General features: G+C 37.1%; 1 protein-coding gene across 2 annotated transcripts in view; it reads left to right on the top strand.

The window, feature by feature from the left end:
- GRIK1 (glutamate ionotropic receptor kainate type subunit 1) overlaps positions 1 to 23,133 on the top strand; it is a 161,636-nt gene that overhangs the window by 132,325 nt on the left and 6,178 nt on the right. For both annotated transcript variants that reach the window (XM_083361817.1, XM_083361816.1), the window contains 5 exons: positions 871 to 1,094; positions 9,193 to 9,311; positions 13,181 to 13,398; positions 15,419 to 15,644; positions 21,614 to 21,864. In XM_083361817.1, the coding sequence (XP_083217943.1) occupies positions 871 to 1,094; positions 9,193 to 9,311; positions 13,181 to 13,398; positions 15,419 to 15,644; positions 21,614 to 21,864 (1,038 nt within the window). The remainder of the gene's footprint in view (positions 1 to 870; positions 1,095 to 9,192; positions 9,312 to 13,180; positions 13,399 to 15,418; positions 15,645 to 21,613; positions 21,865 to 23,133) is intronic.

Here is a 23,133-nt window from a genome sequence, read left to right as displayed (position 1 = left end):
ATCTTGCTGGACAATATTTCCTATTATCCATCAGTATTGACTGTGCTCCTTATAGTTGAGTTAACATTTGGGAAGGAGAGGCTATACTCACTCACTGAGCATCATGTTTTGTATTAGCCCATTCCTTACAACATGAACATTATGTGCTGTTCGAACACAGACAAAACAGCCAGCTCACATATGGACTAGGAGGCATGAAGAACTGTAGAATCAAATCTAAGTAAATTGTAGTTTAAATTTATATTTCTATATGAAAATTTGCCTTGAAAAAGATCACTTTGGAATCTCTCAGTTTCACTTTTTCTGTTACACTTAATGGATTCTGCATACTCAGTGTTTACCGGCAGCACTTCATCATAGCCGCTCGAGAGTCACCTAAAAGGATGAAACACTAAATCACATACAGTAATCATAAAAATACATTATTTACAAAGCATCCTTGCTCTATATGTTTTTGAATAAATAAAAGGAAGATAAGTGTGCCTTCCTACAGTGATTTTCTGGAAGTAAGGCCCCTTAATGCAATGGAACTTACTGCTGAGTAGACATGAATACAATAATCTTACACATTTCCATTCCTTTCTCAACAATCCTTAATGAGAAAAAACATTTTTGTTTGAAATTTATTGACCTATACCAGGGGTGTCAAACTGCCAGCCCACAGGCCGGATGCGTCACATGAAAGCCGCACCCACCCCATTGCCGGCAATGCCAAAACTGCCCCAATACGTTGCGCGACGTCACGTGACATCGCGAGTTTGACATGTCTGACCTATACTGATGCTTGAGAGAGTAACTGATACAATAAAAATATGTTTATTTGTTTCTACAGTGGAAATGAGTAGTTAATTCTTTAATTTGTATTCCCAGAAAGCTGACCTGGCAGTTGCTCCCCTCACTATTACCTACGTAAGAGAAAAAGTAATAGACTTTTCAAAGCCATTCATGACGCTGGGAATCAGTATTTTGTACCGGAAGCCAAATGGTACAAATCCTGGGGTATTCTCCTTTCTAAACCCTCTTTCTGCTGATATTTGGATGTATGTGCTGCTAGCCTGCCTGGGAGTCAGCTGTGTGCTCTTTGTCATTGCACGGTGAGTTTAAAAGCCCCACTTGTGTAATAGCAAAACACATCCAAGTCTCTGAGTGATACCTCTCGGCATGTAAATTATTCCTGGTTCAGAAATGATAATCTAGTTACATTTTCTGCACCACTACCCTCTAATAATGTGATCTGCCAAGCTGGATACTGTAAAAGCAAGTAATGGAAGATAAAGAATTTGGGAAGCTATATTGGAATGGCTGCAATCCATGCAGAAAGAAAGGAAAGAGGCCTGCTGGATCAGGTAATAGGAGCTACAGTAGCTAGTCCAGGATTTCGTTACCTGCCATGGACAAGCAGGCACACAACTAAAGGTTCAGTTAATTTCTTTGCACCATTGTCTGGGTTCCATTCTTTGTATTACTACCTTCTCAGGTTAACACTTTAGTTCATGGTTTTCAAATTATATTCCAAGGAACCCTTAGGCTCAAAGGGATGGATGACAGAGATTTCTAACCCAAAGCTTAAGAGACATCCCATAATAATAAGGTAGATTGTGATATTTCCTGTTTTGTCTAGATATTCCTGCCTCTCATAACAGAAAAGAACAAAAACATCATGCCAGCTCAGGTGGAAGATGTTTGTATCCTTACTTTCTTATCCTTACTTCTCCCTACATATCCCATGTTTGCTAGCATATTGCCCCAATAGTCTGGGTCCTCATTTGATCCTCATAAACTGTCTGTAGAATATTTGACAGAATCTCCAGCAATGTAGAGTCCATCTTGAAAATCTATTGCCATGTACAGATCTTGGAAGATTAAAAGTTTGAAAGCTACTGAATAAATGCGAACAAATAATTTTAATATGGTAGCACTGAATGATTCTAAAAAGCACAGGTACTATTCAGGCTATTATTTTTTGGCAGACCAAATTGCATATTTCATGTAAGGCAATGAAAGAACATTGGTAACAAAATATCTTAGACCGATATTCTGCTTAGCACTATGTGTCAAAAACAAGGCAAGCAGTGAATTAATGCCTTGATTTTCATGTAAATCTGATACAATGCTCTTGAAAACTACCATTTGCAGCAATAAATGCTTATGAACTATGATCACTGTACTGTGAATCACAGATTTGACTATTTGTAAATCAACAGCTTTGCAATGACTAATAACCATCTGATCATCATTGCCAGATTTTTTTTCCCCGTGTAATGAGGCAAGACCGAAAACTATTCTGTTTTCCTACTGTGAGAAAGATGGATAAAAATCAGTTACCTGGAACCTCTGCTAACAAGGGCTGGATTCCACATTGGAAAAGTCTAAAATGAATAATAATCTCAAAAGGTTGCCATGCCAATTTGCAAAGCACTTTAAACATCTAAATAGCTTCTTACAAAGTGTGTCCTGGCAAACATAGGAATTTCCCAGATAGACTTTTTTTTCAGGGCACGGTCATAAACTTTTCATTAAAAGCCTCACTTGCTATATCTCTGACATGGAGTGGGTTTTGGGATATGCAATTACTGTCCAAAAAGTAAAACCTGTATATTCAGTGTTTTCTTTCGATAATGGATGAAGATTGATCATTTTACAGTTTTCACTAGATGAGCAAAGTATTCAGTGAGGTCAAATTAGAAGCCTTCACATTATTTTCATTCTTATTTCTAAATGCTATTTTTAATTATCTTCATAGTTAAAGATTTGCACTTATATTTATATGATGTAGCTACAAAAACAAACAAGGCAGCTTTAGTTTATGATACTTTTCTTCAAGGATTTCTCTGTCATTAAGTTTCTTAGTTTATTTAATGTCCTCATCCTTCCTGTGGAAGATGTTTTCTGAAAGTCCTTAATTTCTAGCGCCTTATATGAATTTTGGATTCTATGTATAAAAAATGTATCGAGACATGGAAAATAAAAGTAATTCTACTAATAACAAATATATCTACTGATTGCATATTCAAATGATATAAAAAGCAGTAGCCTTCTACTCATACCTTCAAATTGCCTTTACATTTCATTTTACATAAGGTTGTCAAGATTATAATGGATTAATAGGCTCTACTATGGAGAATAAATGAGTAACTGTGAAATTAGTTTTAAAAAATAGAATTAGAAATATTTTTAGAAGATAGAATTTTAAAACGGCAGAATTAGAGCACATGATGTATCGCAATTTGAGACATTAATTGATAATTTACCTGGTGCCTTGAACTACAAGTGAAAGTTAGAATTTATTACATCCTGCACCCTATGCAAAACTTCATTCTGACATTTTCTTATTACCTCCAAAAGAAATTATATATGCATAATTTTGTGCACAGCTGCAACTGGTGACCAGCATTAGACTTTAATCCAATTTTGTTTCCCCCATAACAACTTCAATACAATATGCTAACATCCTCAGGCTTTCACTAGGGTGAATAAAAGAAATATAATAGGCTTAGGCATCACGTTTAAAAGCTGCTCACATAATATTATTTATTTTTCTTTTAAAAATATTTAAAGTTATATTTCCTGCAATTTATAAAGGAGGTGATTATCTGTTTTTAAATAAGCAATGTATTTCATTTTTGTACAGCTGGGAACAGGAATAATTGATAGAGAAATATAATCTCTGTATAAAAGTCAATACCTAGAAGAATTTTGCCTGATATTTATAGTCGGCTTCAGAATTGTGCCCTATGGCAAAGAGGCATTTTCTTTTGGTGTAACTGGATAGTTCTCCATTCCATCCTTCCATTTTGCTGTTAGAAACCAACTGGAACAGGTGCAATGTAAATATCATAAATCATTTGGAAATACCCTGAAATCTAAAATTTTGCATAACTATGGCATAGGTTGGTATGGACTGCAGTCAATTTCAAATGTAGATCCATAGCTGATGCTAACTAGTTGGCAAGCTGGTAATGCAGGTTGCTCCTTTCTCTATGTGCTAAATGCCTGATCTGGGTGCCTTCCAGAGATGAGGTGACTTAAATTTTCTAAATTCTTAGTTATAGCAACGGTAACTGAGAACTGAAGACCCCAAGGTTTGAAAGCTGCAGTGAAATGTGTTGTTGTTGTTAGTTCTGAAGTCATGTCCGACCATTGCGACCCTATGGACAACATTCCTCCAGGCCTTCCTGTCCTCTACCATCTTCTGGAGTCCATTTAGGCTCACGCCTACTGCTTCAGTGATTCCATCCAGCCACCTCATTCTCTGTCGTCCCCTTCTTCTCTTGCCCATAACCTTTCCCAGCATTAGGCTCTTCTCCAGTGAGTCCTCATTAGGTGGCCAAAGTATTTGAGTTTCAACTTCAGGATCTGGCCTTCTAAAGAGCAGTCAGGGTTGATCTCCTCTAGGACTGACCGGTTTGATCGCCTTGCAGTCCAACACCATAGTTCAAAGGCTTCAATTCTTTGGTGCTCAGCCTTTCTTATGGTCCAACTTTCACAGCCATACATTGCAACTGGGAAGACCATAACCTTGACTATAGACACTTTTCTTGGCAGGGTGATGTCTCTGCTTTTTAGTGTGCTGTCTAGATTTGCCATGGCTTTCCGCCCCAGGAGCAAGCATCTTTTAATTTCTTGGCTGCAGTCCCCATCTGCGGTGATCTTGGAGCCCAGGAAAATAAAATCGGTCACCACCTCCATTTCTTCCCCATCTATTTGCCAGGAATTGAGAGGGCCGGATGCCATGATCTTGGTTTTCTTAATGTTTAGTTTCAACCCAAGTTTTGCACTCTCCTTCTTCACTCATAACAAGAGGCTCTTTAGTTCCTCTTCACTTTCTGCCATTAGAGTGGTATCATCTGCATATCTTAGGTGTTGATATTTCTTCCGGCAATTTAAATTCCAACTTTTGATTCATCTAGCCCTGCCTTTCTCATGATGTGCTCTGCATATAAGTTAAACAGGCAGGGTGACAGTACACAGCCTTGCTGGACTCCTTTCCCAATTTTGAACCAATCAGTGGTTCCATGTCCAGTTCTCACTGTTGCTTCTTGACCTGCATATAGGTTTCTCAAGAGACAAATAAAATGCTCTGGTACTCCCATCTCTTTAAGAACTTGCCACAGTTTGTTATGATCCACACAATCAAAGGCTTTAGCATAGTCAATGAAGCAGAAGTAGATGTTTTTCTGGAACTCCCTAGCTTTCTCCATGATCCAGTGTATGTTGGCAATTTGATCTCTAGTTCCTCTGCCTCTTCGAAATCCTGCCTGTACTTCTGGTAGTGTATATGTGTATATATGCATAACAAAAGTAGATGGTCCCCATCCTTTCAAGTCCTGAAAGGAATGTCTCCCTCTTCAGCATCACACTTTGTAAGTACAGAATATTGGTCAAGAGCAGAATAATTCATAAAATACTATACTGCAAAATGGTAATTTCAATATAATTTGAACTTGGATGTTTTCTTTGAGTTCTTAAAAAACTGTTGGAAAGAGGATTTTAATTATGCACGGAAATTCCACAATTATTTTCTATCATATACTATTGTACAGTATATTGTGCTTTGCGTTATTTTATTTTGCTTTATTTGCTCAACAAGCTTTTTTTTCCCTTTTCTGTTTAACGTCTCTTGACTGAGTTGGATGGCTATAGAAATTGAATGAATGAAAGAATGAATCAATCAATCAATGAATCGATGGATGGATGGATGGATGGATGCATAACTACTCTATTACATATCAATATCTGAAGGCTTGGCCAGCTCAGTTGCAGAGAATTACTGCAGCACTTTTTCTACTTTCTTTAGGCTTTTGCACCAAGATGGTATTCAGAAGAACTCTCCTGCCAAACAAACAAACAAATAAATCATTGGAATTGTCAGGATGCTTTGTTTTATTTCCTATTTTATTTTCGCAACAGATGTGGCCACTGAGGAATTGGGTAGCCATTTATCCTTCAGTGCTTTTTACTCTTTCTTTTCTTCTTTAGGTCTCTTTGAGCTTTGGTGATTCTGCCTAGTTTTTCTTAATTTCCTTATTTGGCCAACAGTTCACTTAGTATATAAGGGAGTTCAGTAAATAAAAGAAATTTCATTCAAACCCAATATTCCATCAGAATCTATCTCTTACTTAAGGTATTATTTGTTTTCTCTCTGTATGAAAGGCAGACTGTAGGTTTTTGAATAATTTATTCCACAAACCTCAAATACTACATACTGATAAAACGCTACTGAGCATGTCCCCTTGTATACAGGTACTCCTTGACTTATGACCACAATGGAGCCCAAAATTTATGTTGCTAGGTGAGACATTTGTTAAGTGAATTTTGCCCCATTTTATTATCTCTGTTGCCACGGTTGTTAAGTGAATCACTGTAGTTGTTGAGTTAATAACGTTGTTATGTGAATCTGGCTTCTCCGTTGACTTTTCTGGTGAGAAGTGTCTGAATTTTGTTCACATGACCATGGGGATGCTGCAACAGCGAGCATAAGTCTGAAAAATGGTCATAAGCAGTGGTGGGATTCAGCTGGTTTGCACCACTTCGGCAGAACCAGTAGCTAATGTTTTGTTGCCCAGGCCCAGAATGGACTTTCGGAAGCTGCATCCACACAGAGAACCAGTTATTCACATATTTCAATCCCACCACTGGTTATAAGTAACCTTTTTCAGTGCCGTTGTAACTTTGAATGGTCACTAAATGAACAGTTGTAAGTCAAGGACTCCCTATATATGCATTATGATTACACCTAATTTGGTTGGTAGAGATTATATATTTTATCTAACAAGATTGCTCCTACAGACTAGAGTTTACATAGTCCCTGTCTCACTTTCAGTTTCAGGATTTTGGTATGATGAAATTTTCTTTCCCAGGTACTCTTATATATAGTGCCACTAGTTATTTTATCCATCCATGGTCTTCTGATCCCATGGCGTGCTTAGCCAGTCGCAATATTGCTTGTAGTGCTATTTGTTTGATAGACATGGAAACCTGAGCACATAAAATTGTAAATGGTGGTGGATAGATTGAAAATCTCAACATTGCCTTTTAAGTTGAAGCATATTCTGCCTCAATGCTGGCACAGTCCTGTTGTTACCATAATTAGATCCCATGTTGTTAATTAAAATGTTTATTTTAATTTTGAATTTCAAATTCAAGAGCTTGATGGAGTATTTTTAAATGGTATTTGCCGTATTATGCATGCAAGACATGTTTTCTTGAATAACCATCTCGTTTTGATTTTTTAATTAGCTATTATACTGATGATTATATTATTTAACTAACAGCATCCTAAACTACAAACTGTTTCAATCAGTACCTTCGTTATTATCTACGTTCATTGCTTCATGTCTAACACAATGCTCAGTAACAAGAATGCATATAACAAGAATGCATATATTCAAAGCTTAAATATATAGTTAAAGTAGTTAGTTATTGTACTGGCATAATATTGTCAATTAAGGCTATATTTATAATTGCGAAAAATATGTCCTGCAACTGTGAAATTGTTAGTCTGCAATAACCCGTGGGTAAAGAATTTAAAATAATATTGCTGATTTTAAAATAATTTTGCATAACAATTCTAAAAATTCAATCAAATTATTAATGCCATAAACATTTACAGTTCTTATTCCAAGAAGGCCTGTTAATCTAAGGGCTCTGTCCTTAATAATTGTAGTAAGTCCTTAGTAAGAACTGATGGAATTGGATGAACTAATGGATCAGGAAACCAAAGTCATACTGCAGCTTAAGAGTTGATCTTGACAAATACAACCTTATTTACATGTTTGGTTCCAGGCAAATGGATCTCAAGAAACTAGAGAAGGTATGGGGAGCCTGAAATTCATTGGCTATTTCTACAAGAACTGTACCAGGAAGTCCAGTTAACTATGGACGTGGACGTGGCTTATGTGCTGTTTGCTGCACATTCATTGTAGCAGATATTCCCACTATGATTGATAGTGGGAATTGTAGCATCTGGAATGGCACTGATTCATTCTTCCCAAGAACCAAGTTTGAAGAACCCTAATAATTAAATAAGACATAAAGTCTGAACTATGAGAATCCTGATTCATATATCTTCCCCATTTCTATACTTTAGAGGTGGTATAAGCTAAAATTGTTTTAAAATAACGGTGTTAAATTGAAATAGAGTGAAAAATCATTGTGAGGTTTTTTCTTCTAATAAATGGTTTGAATATGGTTCTATAATTTCCATTGAATATGGTTCTACTGTATAATTTCCATTCAAAAGAAATATAAATTAAAGGAAGTCATAGATGGGGGAAAATGTACTTCTGAGTGCTATTTGTTAGGTTTTTTAAAAAAAACATTAACAATAAGAGATCACATAAACTTTGTGGATTCATAAATGGAATGCAGCTGAGAGGACAAGCATGTACTGAATAGTTTGCTGTCTTTTGCATTCCTACTGAAACTGCCCGATTGTTTTGAATCAAACCTTGCATGTTTCTCTTTACCTGTAATAGAATAAGAAAAGTATCTGCTACAATGAATGTGCAGCAAACAGCACATAGGCCACGTCCATTTGTGGGTTTGCTTTCATGCATCCAACCCACGCACATAACAATACTGACAGATAGTTGGCAAATACTATTATTGTATGGAAGGCTCTTATTGCTCCAGAAATATACAGACGCATATTATTGACATAGAAAATAATTCATATCAGAGGAAATAAGTGACATGTAACTGGAGCACCTTTATCAAGACCTGATTTCTGGATATATTTATTTATTTTTATTTTTTATTTTAATTCCATTTATATCCTGCCCTTCTCCGAAGACTCAGGGCGGCTTACAAGCTTAGCAGTAGGTTTTACTTTTATCAGTGTCTTCCAAATTACAATCCTTGGTCTACTTTTTTTTTTTTAGTCTCAAAAAGGGCATTGTAGAAGGTTGTCATATGAAAGTAATTTTCCTAATTTTTACATGATGCTTGGACTGACTTGCTGGCTATGAGCCAAAGACGAATAGACTTAATGGAATTAGTCCATTTATTTAAAAGTGTATTCTAAAATGCTTTGCGCTGCAAATCTGCTTTGAATCTCTTATGCTGTGATTGCATATTTATGAATATGGCCTTAATTGATTCCTTTTTTTTCTCATTAATCTTTGGATTTTGTTCAGTATTTGGCATATTTTTAATGTGATGTTTACCTACTCTTTCTGTTAACTACCACAGGTTTACACCCTACGAGTGGTATAACCCCCACCCATGCAACCCTGACTCAGATGTGGTGGAAAACAATTTTACTTTACTTAATAGTTTCTGGTTTGGAGTTGGAGCTCTCATGCAGCAAGGTATAGTGGCTACCCTTCACTCCTGCACATATCCCACAGTTTGATGGAGGGCTGCTGTGCTGGTAAACTCCACCATTGGTAGCTATAGCAAAAAAACCCAAAAGCCTAATTTGGAAGGAAAGATACAATTGCATATGTTTATGTTCTGATGATTTAACAATGCACTTGGGGAGAATGAACTTGGAACCCTACTGAAAAGAGCCCTTCGTTTGAAAATATTGGTCAGACTTCTGTTACTTACCAAAACAGAATTAAAACTTCTCTGCAGATATTTAAGATGTTTGTCACTACTAAATGGATCCAATCTTTGACGCACACAATTGCAGTTGATTCTAGAAATTGCACAAAAGGTCCATTTGGCTGTGAAATTAATATGATGCCTTTGATACTGTATGGTATTCCCTGGGAGACTTGGAAGTAATGCATTTTTGCCTCCATATGACATATACATTTATATAAAGTTTATGTTACTGTGAATCCTTTCAATACTGATCACACATTAAGCAAATTACAAGAACAGACAACTTTTTAAAAAGTTTTGCTAGTATAAAACATTGTTATAATCTGGAAAAAAATAAGCCATTTTTTTCTTGTATTCATCTAGCTTTTTTGGCATATGTAGGAAGATACACGTACCAAAGTATATTGTACACAGGGTGAGGAAATCTAATTTCATCCATTAGAGTAAGTTCTTTTTCTCATTTGGTGAATAAAGCATGTAAGATTTCTCACTACTGGACAGGTGTATACTTCACAGTACTTTATGTTTGAATTTGGTGTTCTTAATAATCTTCTTTTTTTTGGAGTTTACCAACATCCACAACAAACTGTGGGATGTCGTGTCTGCAAGTCACCACTACCTTGGATACATGACAGTCAGCCCCAACCAGACTCTGCTTGTGTTTGAAGAAGCATTAAAAAGGAAAAATAAACTCAAAACATTTGTAAAACTGCAGCAAATATTTCCATGTACAAACTTGTGGTACGTGTGGACTATAAGGGCAGCATCATTAACATGAAGAATTTGAACAAGAGACAAATGGTTTTAACCTCTGCACCTGTTGGTATACTCTTTTCTTGTTAACTAAAGCTGCTGAATCATAAAAGCATTGTTTATTAAATTATAAGTTGTGATCATCAGACTTTCTCTTTTCTACAGAGGTTGAGCAAAGTCTGGATCAGGATTGGCTGTCATGTCTGTCAAAACAAAACAGACACTAGAGAGTCTTCAGCAAGTATTGTCATTCATTTGTAACATTTATTTCCCCACCATCCCCTGATTTTTAAAATCAGATCATTTTTTTCTTTGAACATGCAATATAATTAGAGATTAATTAAAATAGAAAACAAAACAAGTTAAAATCCCCTCCTTACAAGCCTGTATAACCACAGTGAAGTTGTTATTCTAAGCCAGGAAGCTGTTATGATTAATCCCAATTCCCAATTCAAGGATAACATTCTTGAATTCAATGAAGCTTAGATGTCAGTAAATATACCGTACTTACTCGTCAATATTCAGCATGCAAATTAGTAGAGTTACAAACTCCAATGAATGCAGTCTTGTAAGAATCAGTGATGAACCTGTTAAGAATAATAGATAAGTTTATCAGATTCCATAATGAACCATAAAAATCAGACACAGCAATTTTCTGCACATACTACAACTATGCACATACAGGACAGACAAATTTGTTTCATGTATTTAGCAGATAAATTGATGCCAAGAGAGTTGCATGTAGAAAGTATCCCCATAATATGAATTTGGAAGGATGCTTACATAGCAATGGTAAGGATTAATTATATCTGATCATTCATTTTTCAAAGAAGTCTGCATTCTGCTGAAAATCAAGCATTTGTTTATTTTGGATTTAATAAAACCCAGGGAAATATCATTCTGTCAGCCAATGGTATGGTTTCAGCTTTTCTGTGGTTGAAGTGATTGTTTTTGGTATCTTCTGATACCTTGTATGGTTGGCTACAAACAGATGTCTAAATTAAATGCATTCTTTCTTTTCACACAAGCAAAGGGCTTTTCTTATAAATCAAAGGGAATTCAAAATTAGCAAAAATGAATGTAAGAATTTCAGAACTTCCCAGTGTAAAATATCTATCTTGGAACCAGAAATCGTATCATTTTGGCAAGTTGACTATCTTATATCAATACAATTTGCAGCCTTAAACCATACATAACACAGGATTTGATCTGAAATATCTAATTTGGAAAATACAATATTCAGTTTACAAATAAAGATATATTGTTTTAGAATAGGGGTCCCCAACCCCCGGTCCGTGGACCAGTACCAGGCCACAGCAAGCCAGCAACCAGTCTGCAGAAACAAGGAAATCCCCATCCAAAGGATGCAGGCAGCACACAAAAACATGCCCCCTCCGGTCCATGGAAAAACCTCTTTCCACGGAACCGGTCCCTGATGTCCAAAAGGTTGGGGACCTCTGTTTTAGAAGGCATACTTATAGCACCTCAGTGCCAACAAAGTTTGGTAAACAAATCAGAGCAGTTTACACTTGCATGGTAGTCAGCGTATAAACAGTTTGACCACCTGCTGAGGTGGTTGTGAAGAGGAAGAAGTTTAATTGCTGATGCTATTTCTAGCATCACTGGAAATGCAATAACAATTTCAAGGATTTTTGATTCCCTTGATATAAGGGTTGTTCAGGTTCTACACTTGTAATTGACAGATCAGAAATCATGCTCCATATTCAGCTCACAGCTCCAGATGCAGCTTGGAGGGTGTTGTTTTATCTAAGTTATATGATGCAGGGTAGTTTTCATTCTATGTAACAGAGAAATGAGGAACAAATAAAGGAAAGTTGAAAGCTTATTTAAAGGTAGCAAGGGCATCTTCGACAAACTGATTTGCTTATACTCTTCCTAATATCCAATTTTAAAGATATAAATCTGAAAAATTTGCATTGAAATCCAGAGCCCAATTTCCAGTTAAAATTTTGAGTGTCAAAGACTTCCCAAATGATATAAACTTCCCATTTCATGCTTGAATGTCCTGCACCTAAAACAATATTTCAGGCTTGGGGCAGAGTGTCTTGAGTTCGGAACATTTTGCACATTTCTAGTTTGCAGTAATATTAAGTCGGTTTTCACTTGTAACAAAATAGACACAGTCTATGGGACAATTTGGGAAGATTTCACCGGAACATTTTTGGAGATGCCTGAGTAACCCATAATACACTGAACATTTATTGAAAATATTGTTTTCTGAGAATAAAGAAATGATAAGGTTCTCCCCAAATGTATGTACAAAAGAATTTCTCACTTAATATTATGGGGTGAGAGAAGCAATATGAATACTTAGAACAAATGTGGATATTTCCTCAGGGGTGGGGTGGGGGAATAGTGCTTTAATAATTAAATAATATGCATTTATCTAGACTTACTTTTCTGACCTTGCTATATCTAATGTTGCCTAATTTTTATATATTTTGAGGAATTCAATAAAGGAAAAGCAATACATCCTTATATTGAAAGTTCTTTCATTTTGATCCTGGTCCTATTTATTACACCAATAAAACTTACTACCAGATAAGAATATCCATCATCATAGTTCAGCTGTTTTTCTTCAAAAAACAATTAACGGACACGTTAATCATTAAGGAAAAGAAAATGGCAGTTCTGATCCAAAGACATCTATTTGTTTGTCATCTAGTCCTGCATTCATCTTATGAAAAGTATTTGCTGAGTCTATCATTACTCTACACATCTAAATGATAGCATCAAATCGTTTTTTGTTCTGTATTCGTAATGTAAGATGTTTCTGAAAGTAATATTCCATAGCATGATCTTAAAATTCCTTTCCCTCCTATTGTAATACAATTGTTTTGATGGTGTCACACAGGATCAGAGCTGATGCCAAAAGCTCTTTCCACCAGAATAGTAGGAGGAATATGGTGGTTTTTTACCTTAATCATAATATCATCCTACACTGCTAATTTGGCTGCCTTCTTAACGGTTGAGAGGATGGAATCACCTATTGATTCAGCAGATGATTTAGCAAAACAAACTAGGATAGAATATGGAGCTGTTAGAGATGGATCAACCATGACATTTTTCAAGGTAAGATGCTGTGAAAACTTTTTGTCAGTGAATTATTAAGACCTTTTTATACTGTATCATTCATTATATACTGAATAGTACATTTGGATAATGAGAATAAATTACTCAGGTAAGTCAAACTTGGATATACATATTGGATATTTGATTGTTGGATCCTTAAAATTAAAAGTGTTTACTCAAAATTATGTTGCTCAGCCTTCAAAGAAAATTCCAACTTTTTCTCTTTCCCCTTATAAACGGGCATGGCCAATATCAGTTTGGGATTTAAGCCGTAGTTTGAAAAAAAAAAAGCCCAACAGAGGTTAAATAAGTTGTTTGCTAAAATATATATACTGTATTAATATGTCACATTTAAATTATATTTAAACAACAGCTCTTTAAGTTCATTATCTCGGTTGATTTTAATATTTATGAGTTTTCAGAATATTAAATACACTTAGAAATATGCAGTCTCACCAAGAGTTTTCTCTATATTTATATTTCTCAGGGCCTGAAACTAAAATCTGGAAAGTGCATATATTTTGTATTTTTATATTAAGTAGAAAATTATCTTTCTTACAAGAAAGTCTCACTTAAGAGCATGTTTCTCATGATCCCATTAACAAATATTGCTAATAAAATGTATAAGCATTTAATATTCTATTTAGTACAGTTTTAGTTTTAGACTGCATTAAATTGGAAATAAGAAAAGATTGTGCTGAACTTTGGAAGACTGCAATCAGCCAGTTCACTGAGATTTGTATATGCAGATAGGGAGAAAAGGCTGGGTAAAATCTTTGGGCAAAGTAGTGTTTTATTTAAACATGGAATTAAATGAGATGGATTGGCTTTCTAGAAAAAACAGATTCAAATCTGAGTAGAGGATTGATTTTCATGGTCATAAAGTTTCTAGTCAAAAACAGATTATCCACAGGGTTCTTCTTTGTGAACTACTCTTGCCATTACCTTGTGTAATTTTTTTAGCACAAGAGATTTGGGGAGCTTGTAAATAGTCTGGCCAGAGATACAGAATCCCATAATAATGAAAAAGGAATCAATAATATGAATGTCTTCAAGTAGATTTTCAGAATTTAACATATCCCTGATAATCCATATTGTGCTTTATTGGGGAAGAGGTTATCTCTCTTTCTCTCTCTCCTGGTTTTTTGCTTCTACTGTATTTACTTATTTATCAGCAATGCTGTTCAGCATAAAGACTCAATTCTTGCTTTTGTTATTTACTTATCACTACTTATTTAACTCAAAATGTTCACTGTATGTTGTTCTTTGTGTATGTGTGCTTTATATTACCATGTGGTAATATGGTGACAGACATGCTTATTATATATTCTGCCTGTATAAAAGACATAAATTTTAAGTTGAAATTAATTTGATTAAATACCACAATAAAAGTTAAAGTACAGTAAATTCTACAGTTAAGTGATAATTTAAAGATACATGTAAATGTTCATCATTCCAGTAGCCATTCTCTGCCTTGGGATCGTTTTTTATTTGTAAAAAGACTTCAGATTGAAATAGCTATTTCTATTAATAAGTGATTTAAAGATAACATGAACAGATAGGAATATTCCTTCACATGATATGCTGTAGAATGGCACTAGCTTGAAATATACTGTAGGCATCAACATAGGAATGTTGATATCATCCTAGAAGCTTTTCCTATGCATACTTCTCAGTTCACTTTTATTGAATGTTTGAAAATTTGTAGAAAGGAACTTATGTTTTTTCCTGTGCTTGACTTAACACACATAGGCCGGTTTCTAGCAATGAAAAAAAAGTTTCTCTTTCATTATTCCAAACTCATATTTCAATTTTAATCTTTCTTTCTTTCTTTCTTTCTTTCTTTCTTTCTTTCTTTCTTTCTTTCTTTCTTTCTTTCTTTCTCTTTCTTCCTTCCTTCCTTCCTCCTTTCTTTCTTTCTTTCTTTCTTTCTTTCTTTCTTTCTTTCTTTCTTTCTTTCTTTCTTTCTTTCTTTCTTTCTTTCTTTCTTTCTTTCTTTCTTTCTTTCTTTCTTTCTTAGAAATCCAAAATATCAACCTATGAGAAAATGTGGGCATTTATGAGCAGCAGGCAACTGACGGCTCTGGTGAAGAACAATGATATAGGCATCCAACGGGTGCTCACTACTGATTATGCTCTGCTGATGGAATCAACCAGTATAGAATACGTCACTCAGAGAAATTGTAATCTCACCCAGATTGGGGGACTTATTGATTCAAAAGGTTATGGCGTAGGAACTCCCATTGGTAAGAAATGTGATACATATAATAATTGGAAGGTAATTGATGGTAAGCACTTTGGAATGCTTCATAATATAAAATGTATTCTACTTAACATGGTGTCAACAAGAGTTTTGTGGGTTAAGAAGCAGGAAAAATTATATTATGTCCTATATTATGTCCTATAAATAAATGCAGATAGGTCACACACAGTATTATGCTACCCCCTGATGTTTAATCAATTTAATACTAAGAGTTTAAAGCATCATCACTGCTGCTAATTTTAATCCTGATTCTTTAAAATCTTTAAAATATATTTCATAAAACGGACAACATGCAATAAAAAAAGAAAAAGAGGAAAAAATATTTAAAGAAATGAGTTTGATCTTCATCAAACTTAGTGATTTAGTGATTCTTTAACACCCCCCCACACCTACCCAACAAGGCAGGGCTTTTTTTCTCATAGAACGCTCAGAACGGAGTTCCGGCACCTTTTTTGGATGGAACCTTGTAGGGTAGGCAAGGCGGGTTGTATGACATGTGTGAGTTCCGGCACCTTTTTCTTTTACAAAAAAAGCACTGCAACAAGGTCACTTGCAAATATCTTTTCTTCCTATAATTTTTATACTAATATCCTTTATTAACCTTTATAATAACTTTTATACTTTTATAACCTTTATAATTTCAAATTAAATTAGACTAGACTAGAATTTTTTTATTGGCCAAGTATGATTGGACACACAAGGAATTTGTCTCCAGTGCATAAGCTCTTAGTGTACATACAAACAACAAAATAATAAAATCATAAGATGCTAATAGGAAAAGGTAATAGAAAAGACGAAAAAGATAATAGTAATACAACCATACTACAAGGGTAAATATCATTAGACATAAGACAGTGCTGTGGTAATTAGGTGTTCAGCCGAGTGATGGTACGAGGCAAAAAAAAACCTGTCGCTATGTCTAATCGTTTTGACATGCAAGTGCCCTATAGCAGCATCCAGAGGGGAGGAATTGAAACAGTTTATATCCAGGATGTCAGGGGTCTGTAGATATTTTTTCAGCCCTCTTTCTGGTTCGTGCAGTATACAGGTCCTCAGTGGAAGGCAGGCTGGTTGCAAGTGTTTTTCCTGCAGTACTAACTATCCGTTGAAGTCTGTACCTGTCCTGTAGCTGTACCAAACCAGACAGTTATAGAAATATAGATGACCGATTCAGTAATATCCATACACATCAACATTTCAATCATGATGTCAGCAAAAAGTCCTTAAAGAGTTCCCAGAGTTTTACAAAAACATATTTTATTTTAACTTTGGTCAAACAAACCAAGTTTGTACTCCCGTCCTTTGCTTCTAACAAGCTTGATATTTAATTTATTTGTTGTTCTATGAATTGAACTCTCTTCCATTTTTTTCCTATTTCAAAGACTTCTTCGAGGCTTTAGGAAACCTTTTTTGTAAATCCACCAAGGAATCACTGTCCAGACAGATAATGACTTTTGGCTTATCATTTATATTTCCACTTTAACTGCCATCTCTGTGCTATAATCCAGGGCTTTTCAACCTTTTTACCCATTGTACCACTTTTAGGACAAGGCAATATCCAAGTACCACCAGTCGCCCAGCAAGGTGTCAAAAACATGACCAAAAAAAAGAAAGGAAAAAATGATAAAGTACAGGTAGTCCTCAACTTACAACAATTCGTTTAGTGACTATTTGAAGTTTCAACGGCACTGAAAAAGTGACTTATGACCATTTTTCACACTTATGACTGTTGCAGCATCCCCAAGGTCATGTGATTTACATTCGGATGCTTGGCAACTGATTCATACTTGTGTCCCAGGGTCATGTGATCAAATTTTGCAAGCAAAGTCGATGTCTGGAGGGGGGAGTGGCCAGCTCATCACTCAGGTTGCAGGGTGCCTGTGGGGGGGGAAATCTGTGGGTCTCTGTTGGAGGGGGGTGGGAGTTGGTTGGGTGCCTTCCTTCCCTCCCTCTCTCCCATTGTCCCTACATTTCTTCTTTCCTTCCTTTCTTCCTTCCCTGGGAATTGCAGCCGGGGATCTCTCTCTCTCTCTCTCTCTCTCTCTCTCTCTCTCTCTCTCACACACACACACACACACACAAACACACACACACACACACAAACACTCTCCCTGGCTTGCCTCCGCATCTGGGATTTCCTTCCTCTTGAGGAAACCTGCAAGATTTCCTGCTTGCAAAAGGGTGATCTGCCTCTCTTGAAAGACAGGCATTTCTCTAGCAGAACAAAGCAAAGAGGCAAAGACGCCTGCGCTCCACTGGATGCAGCCTCCCAGGCACACGGGGTTGATGCAGCAAAGCCGGTGCCAAAGCCTATCCACACATTCAAGGCACCCCAGGTGAACATAGAACTCCACTGACAGAAAAGGAGGTGGGCCCCCAATGCTCTCCCCCCCAAGATGAAGGGAAGCGGTGTGCTTGTGACAAGGAGACCAAAGTGGGGCGGGGGCAGGAGGAAGGTTGATGTAAAGTTCACCTTCAGGCAGGCAGAGCTGAGACCGGCTTACAGGCGGGCTGTTTGGGCAGTCCAGCCTGCTGCAGCCTTCCCAGGACCCCGGCCACAGGGAACTGTGTCTCATGCCCGTGCTTTCCTGAACACAGCATGCCAGGGGCAGACATGCACACCATCCCGGGTGAGGCCCACTTTCTCTGGGAACCTGCCAGCCGGCTGGCAGAAACACTTCCCCTGCAACCCCCCCTCCACTCCCTCTGGGAAGATCAGTGGTCCCACCTTACCATGGTTGCTCCTTCAGCCCTGGGGAGTGTCCTCCAGGAAGAAATAAAGTCACACCCATGCACCGTCCTTGCTGCATCGACTCCGTGTTCCAGGGAGACTGCATCCGGGGTCGATGATCAGCTGGCAACTCTGTATGGCCGGGCCTGACCTCTGCCAATGGGCTCCAGTCCACAGAGAGCTCCTGGTGGGTCAACGGCTTCCTGACGGTGGCCCCAGCTGGTGAGGAGGTTGGGAAGGAGGTAGCAGCCCAGTGCTGGGGTTCCCCCACTCCTTTGTGTGTTGGGCCCATGGGGCTCAACACAACCATTGCTGCCGCCTTCCCCACAAACAAGTGATCTGGGAAGGAGCGGAGCGGGTGGTGGGGAGGAAGGTGACGCTGCATACCACCAGCCAGGTGCTCACGTACCACCAGTGGTACATGTGCCACGGGTTGAAAAGCACTGCTATAATCCATATTTTTTAAATTTTCCAATATTTCAACAACTTTTATATCCTAACATTTTTGCATTTGATGAGGTTTCTTTTAGTTCTTGATCCCATAAATCTAGAACATTCTCTTTCACATTTATCATTTCTTATTTAACATCTTTTGGAAATAAACTTTTAGGCCTCAAGAACCAAGAGGGACATATGGAATCACTTCTCAGCAGTTTCCTTTATTACTCCTCACCTGTAAACAGAAATTTTGCCAACTAAACCAACTACTTGTATCACTATAGATATACACTATGAATTGCTAGGGAGTAGCCTTCTTAACTTTCTTTCTCTCAAACTACATAACCTTAGTTGCATCTTTCTTCTCTAAAATGCAGCCCCTCCCTCCTGTGAATCCAGACTACATTCCACCACATCAATTATCCATAGAAGCAGACAATATTGCTGACATTGGAGCTGCTAGTTTCTGTCCCCCTACTTCAAATATCTCCTGAAATATTTCAAATGTCATATCATTTTTGGTCATTTTTGTCCCAATGCTGACCAAAAACAAAAGTCAAGACTCTTTTTTTCTTTTGTGCCTAAATACTTAGTCTCTTCTAGTGTCCAAAATATAAAATCATAAAATCTCAAATTTGCCTTTATCTCAAATTTCTCTTTTTACTTAAGATAGACTAAATAATTTAGTTCCCACGAAGGTACTATTTATTATATAATTATAATTGGAAATAATTATTTCCAAAATCTTTTAGCAAAAATCCTAAAATTCATCTGATTGCTTAATTTGTTTATAACTTTCTCAAATTAGTCTAACTCAGCTTTCTTGCCATTTAATTCAAATACTTATAATTTTTCTTTTGTTCTAGATGATGGTAAATTCATCAGAAATGTCATTTTAAAGATCTCCATTAGCCTTAAAATAGTTAAACAGGTAATTTCCAAAAGTAATTAGTAAGTGAGGTTAGCAGACTCAGTGTCCTTAAAAAGGCTCTCCTGTGGTTGAGAGCATGATTTTCTCCTTTGTTCCCAGTGCTCAAACCCACAGAAAATTCTTGTCCTGCAGTTCCCTTGTGAGGAACAGCCATCCAGAGTACCAGTGAATGATCTCCCATCCTCTCCTTAACCAGAGAGGTACTATGGAATGGTCTTTTTTACGGGTATTTTGGTCAAGACTATGAGGTTGTGTCTGCTTATTCAAAGATGTACAGTACTACTTCACCATTCTTCAGCCATAGTCAAATCCTCCAATAGGGAAAATTTGATGTCCTTGCTTTGAATCTGCAGTGTGCTGCAGCTGCCAAAAAAGCCAACATAGTGCTAGGCTGCATTAACAGAGGGATAGAATTAAGATCATGTGAAGTGTTAATACCGCTTTACAATGCCTTGGTAAGGCCACACTTGGAATACTGTATCCAGTTTTAGTCATCACTGTAAAAAAGGTGTTGAGACTCTAGAAAGAGTACAAAGAAGAGCACCAAAATGATTAGGGGACTGGAGGATAAACATATAAAGATCAGTTGCTGAAATTGGGTATGTCTTGTTTAATGAAGAGAAGGATGAGGGGTGACATGATAGCAGTGTTCCAATATCTCAGGGGTTGCCACAAAGAAGAGGGAGTCAAGCTATTCTCCAAAGCACCTGAAGGCAAGATAAGAAGCAATGGATGGAAATTAATCAAGGAGAGGAGCAACCTTGAACTAAGGAGAAATTTCCTGACAGTTAGAATAATTAATCAGTGGAACAACCTGCCTCCAGAAGTTGTGAATGCTCCAACAGTGGAAGTTTTTAAGAAGAGACTGGACAACCATTTGTCTGAAATGATAGAGGGTTTCCTGCCTGAATAGGGAGTTGGACTAGAAGACCTCAAAGATCCCTTCCAACTCTATTATTGTTATTGTTATTGAATCTATTTTTAGGGGAGTCTAATACAATCTAAATATATATTTTTATTAATCAGTTTTAATCTCAAATCCATCGATACCATTTAAATTTTCTTAAGAACTTGAAACCATTTACAGGGCATTAGTGGAGATTCCAATTCTGTGGTCCATGTTTGATCTATTATGGTACTATCCACTTTAAAAATATCCTCAAACTTTTAATAAAGATATGTTGAGAATTTAACTCCTGTCATGAATCTCAGGAGCCTTTGAAATGGCCAAAACATGTGGCCCAAACTGAGCTATTAAAACTTGCTTCACCTGGGAATAATGGCACTGTTGTGAACTACAAAAGACCAAATTCAAATCTTTAAAGTAATAATTACACAGTAATTGATTTAAAGTCACCAACCCAGATTTTGTCAATATATGCATAATCTGCTTGTGAGAAAGCATTTTTTTAACCTGTCTCTCTAGAAAAAAATAATTAAAATTGTTTCAGTAAGATTCTTAGATAAAGATCTCAACATCTAACTCTGGCGCTCCTATGTTTTACTTCTGCATAAAGTACATTTGTAACTGGATTACAAATCTGGTTGGTAAATAAAGCAATTGTTATAAGATATCAATAAGACTTTCACTATTCCAAAGGGAAGCAATTTAATATTATTACTACTACCGTACTTATCGAATACTGTAACCCTGAAAAATTTACTGCTTGCAGCCCAGAATCAGTGTTGAGTTGGGTGAATTTATAATCTAAATTAAAAAGAAAAAAAAACAAACCAAATAAATGTGTGAGGGGGGGCGGGGAAGATATCCTCTGTGTGACTCTGTTTTTCACTATGGTCTTATATAGCCTGCCACATTCAATTTTGTTTTACTCCTTCTCTTTTCCTTCAGGCTCTCCTTACAGAGACAAAATCACCATTGCCATTCTCCAGTTACAAGAGGAAGGAAAGTTGCACATGATGAAGGAAAAGTGGTGGCGAGGCAATGGCTGCCCAGAGGAGGACAGTAAAGAAGCTAGTGCCCTCGGAGTGGAAAACATTGGGGGCATTTTCATAGTACTTGCAGCAGGACTAGTTCTTTCTGTGTTTGTAGCTATTGGAGAATTTTTTTACAAATCAAGGAAAAATAGTGACATTGAACAGGTAAGACCAGCTGAGTTCAGTCTGGGACAGGGGTGTCAAACTCAATTTCATTGAGGGCCGCATCAGCATTGCAGTTGCCCTCAAGGGGCCGGGTGGGCGTGGCCTACTGGGTGGGCATGGCTAGAGTGCGTATGGCCTACTGGGTGGGCATGGCCAGCTCTACATCGTTTGCATCAAGGGTGCCTATGGGGGCCTGAGCAGGAGTGGGACAGATCTGAGGGTCTCTGGCAGAAGAAGGGTCTCTGGGCCAGGGCCAAGGCCTGTTCCCTCACTGTTTCCAGGATGGCTTCGCGGGCCACATGAAACCACTTCGCGGGCCGGATCCAGCCCCCGGGCCTTGTGTTTGACATGTCTGGTCTGGGAGATACCTTCACATAAAAGAATGGGATCCAGCCAAGCACACAAACCCACTTCTACTTATTATTGAGTTCCAGAAAAGCTGCCTTCTGTTGATTTGGCCTAAAGCATTTTGTCCTAAGAAGATAAGTGAAATGAGTAATGATTAACCACTCGTGTCTTTTTATGAGCCACTCTGCCCAACAGCAGGCTTTTCCCAATGATAGGATCAGCCCTATACAATAGGTTCCTGCTGGTGCTATGAGCACTTCTATAAGGCTATAACTGTCAGCAAAGTCAATGTGTCATTGCATCATCATCATCATTGTTATAACAATAGTGTTAATCTCGATAAGACCTTTCTGCCTAGCGCAGTGAAACAAATCCAGAGTTCATGCTTTTTTATCTGCAGGAGCATACTAGATAGTAATTAAGGGTCAGCTGAAAAGAAGTTATAGAATTTCAAGAGTCAAAGTGAGGATATGACTGCGGCATTTTTCAGCCTCCACTGCTTAAATATTTTGGCATTATCTGTGTGAGGCAGAGAAAAGGAATGGAACTGTGGTATTTCTACAAAGGATTCCAAGCCTTTCTGTTTAACAGATGACCTTGCTAGGTAAAAAAGGACACAAGCATCATCCTTACCAATAAACCCCAAACTACTCTTTGTGCAAGCAAAAGTATAATTTTAATAGTTGACACATAGGAATGATGCTCCCAATGAGCAATTTCCTCCAACATTGGAGTAAGTTGGAAGAGAGACATATCAGGAGAATGATCTGAAGATGTACAGTCTTCACTTGTTGTCCAAGTGATTGATGCTAGGAGGGTGAAGGATGCAAAGAATGAAGCCTCAACATCTTTGTTCATTGGAATGGTGGAATGGAAAAATAAATATTTATGTGAGAGGGAATGCAGGGAGTATATAATATA

Source organism: Vipera ursinii, assembly GCF_947247035.1.
Source record: "Vipera ursinii genome assembly, chromosome: 4".
NCBI lineage: Eukaryota > Metazoa > Chordata > Lepidosauria > Squamata > Viperidae > Vipera > Vipera ursinii.
This window is presented reverse-complemented; position numbering and strand designations above follow the sequence as displayed.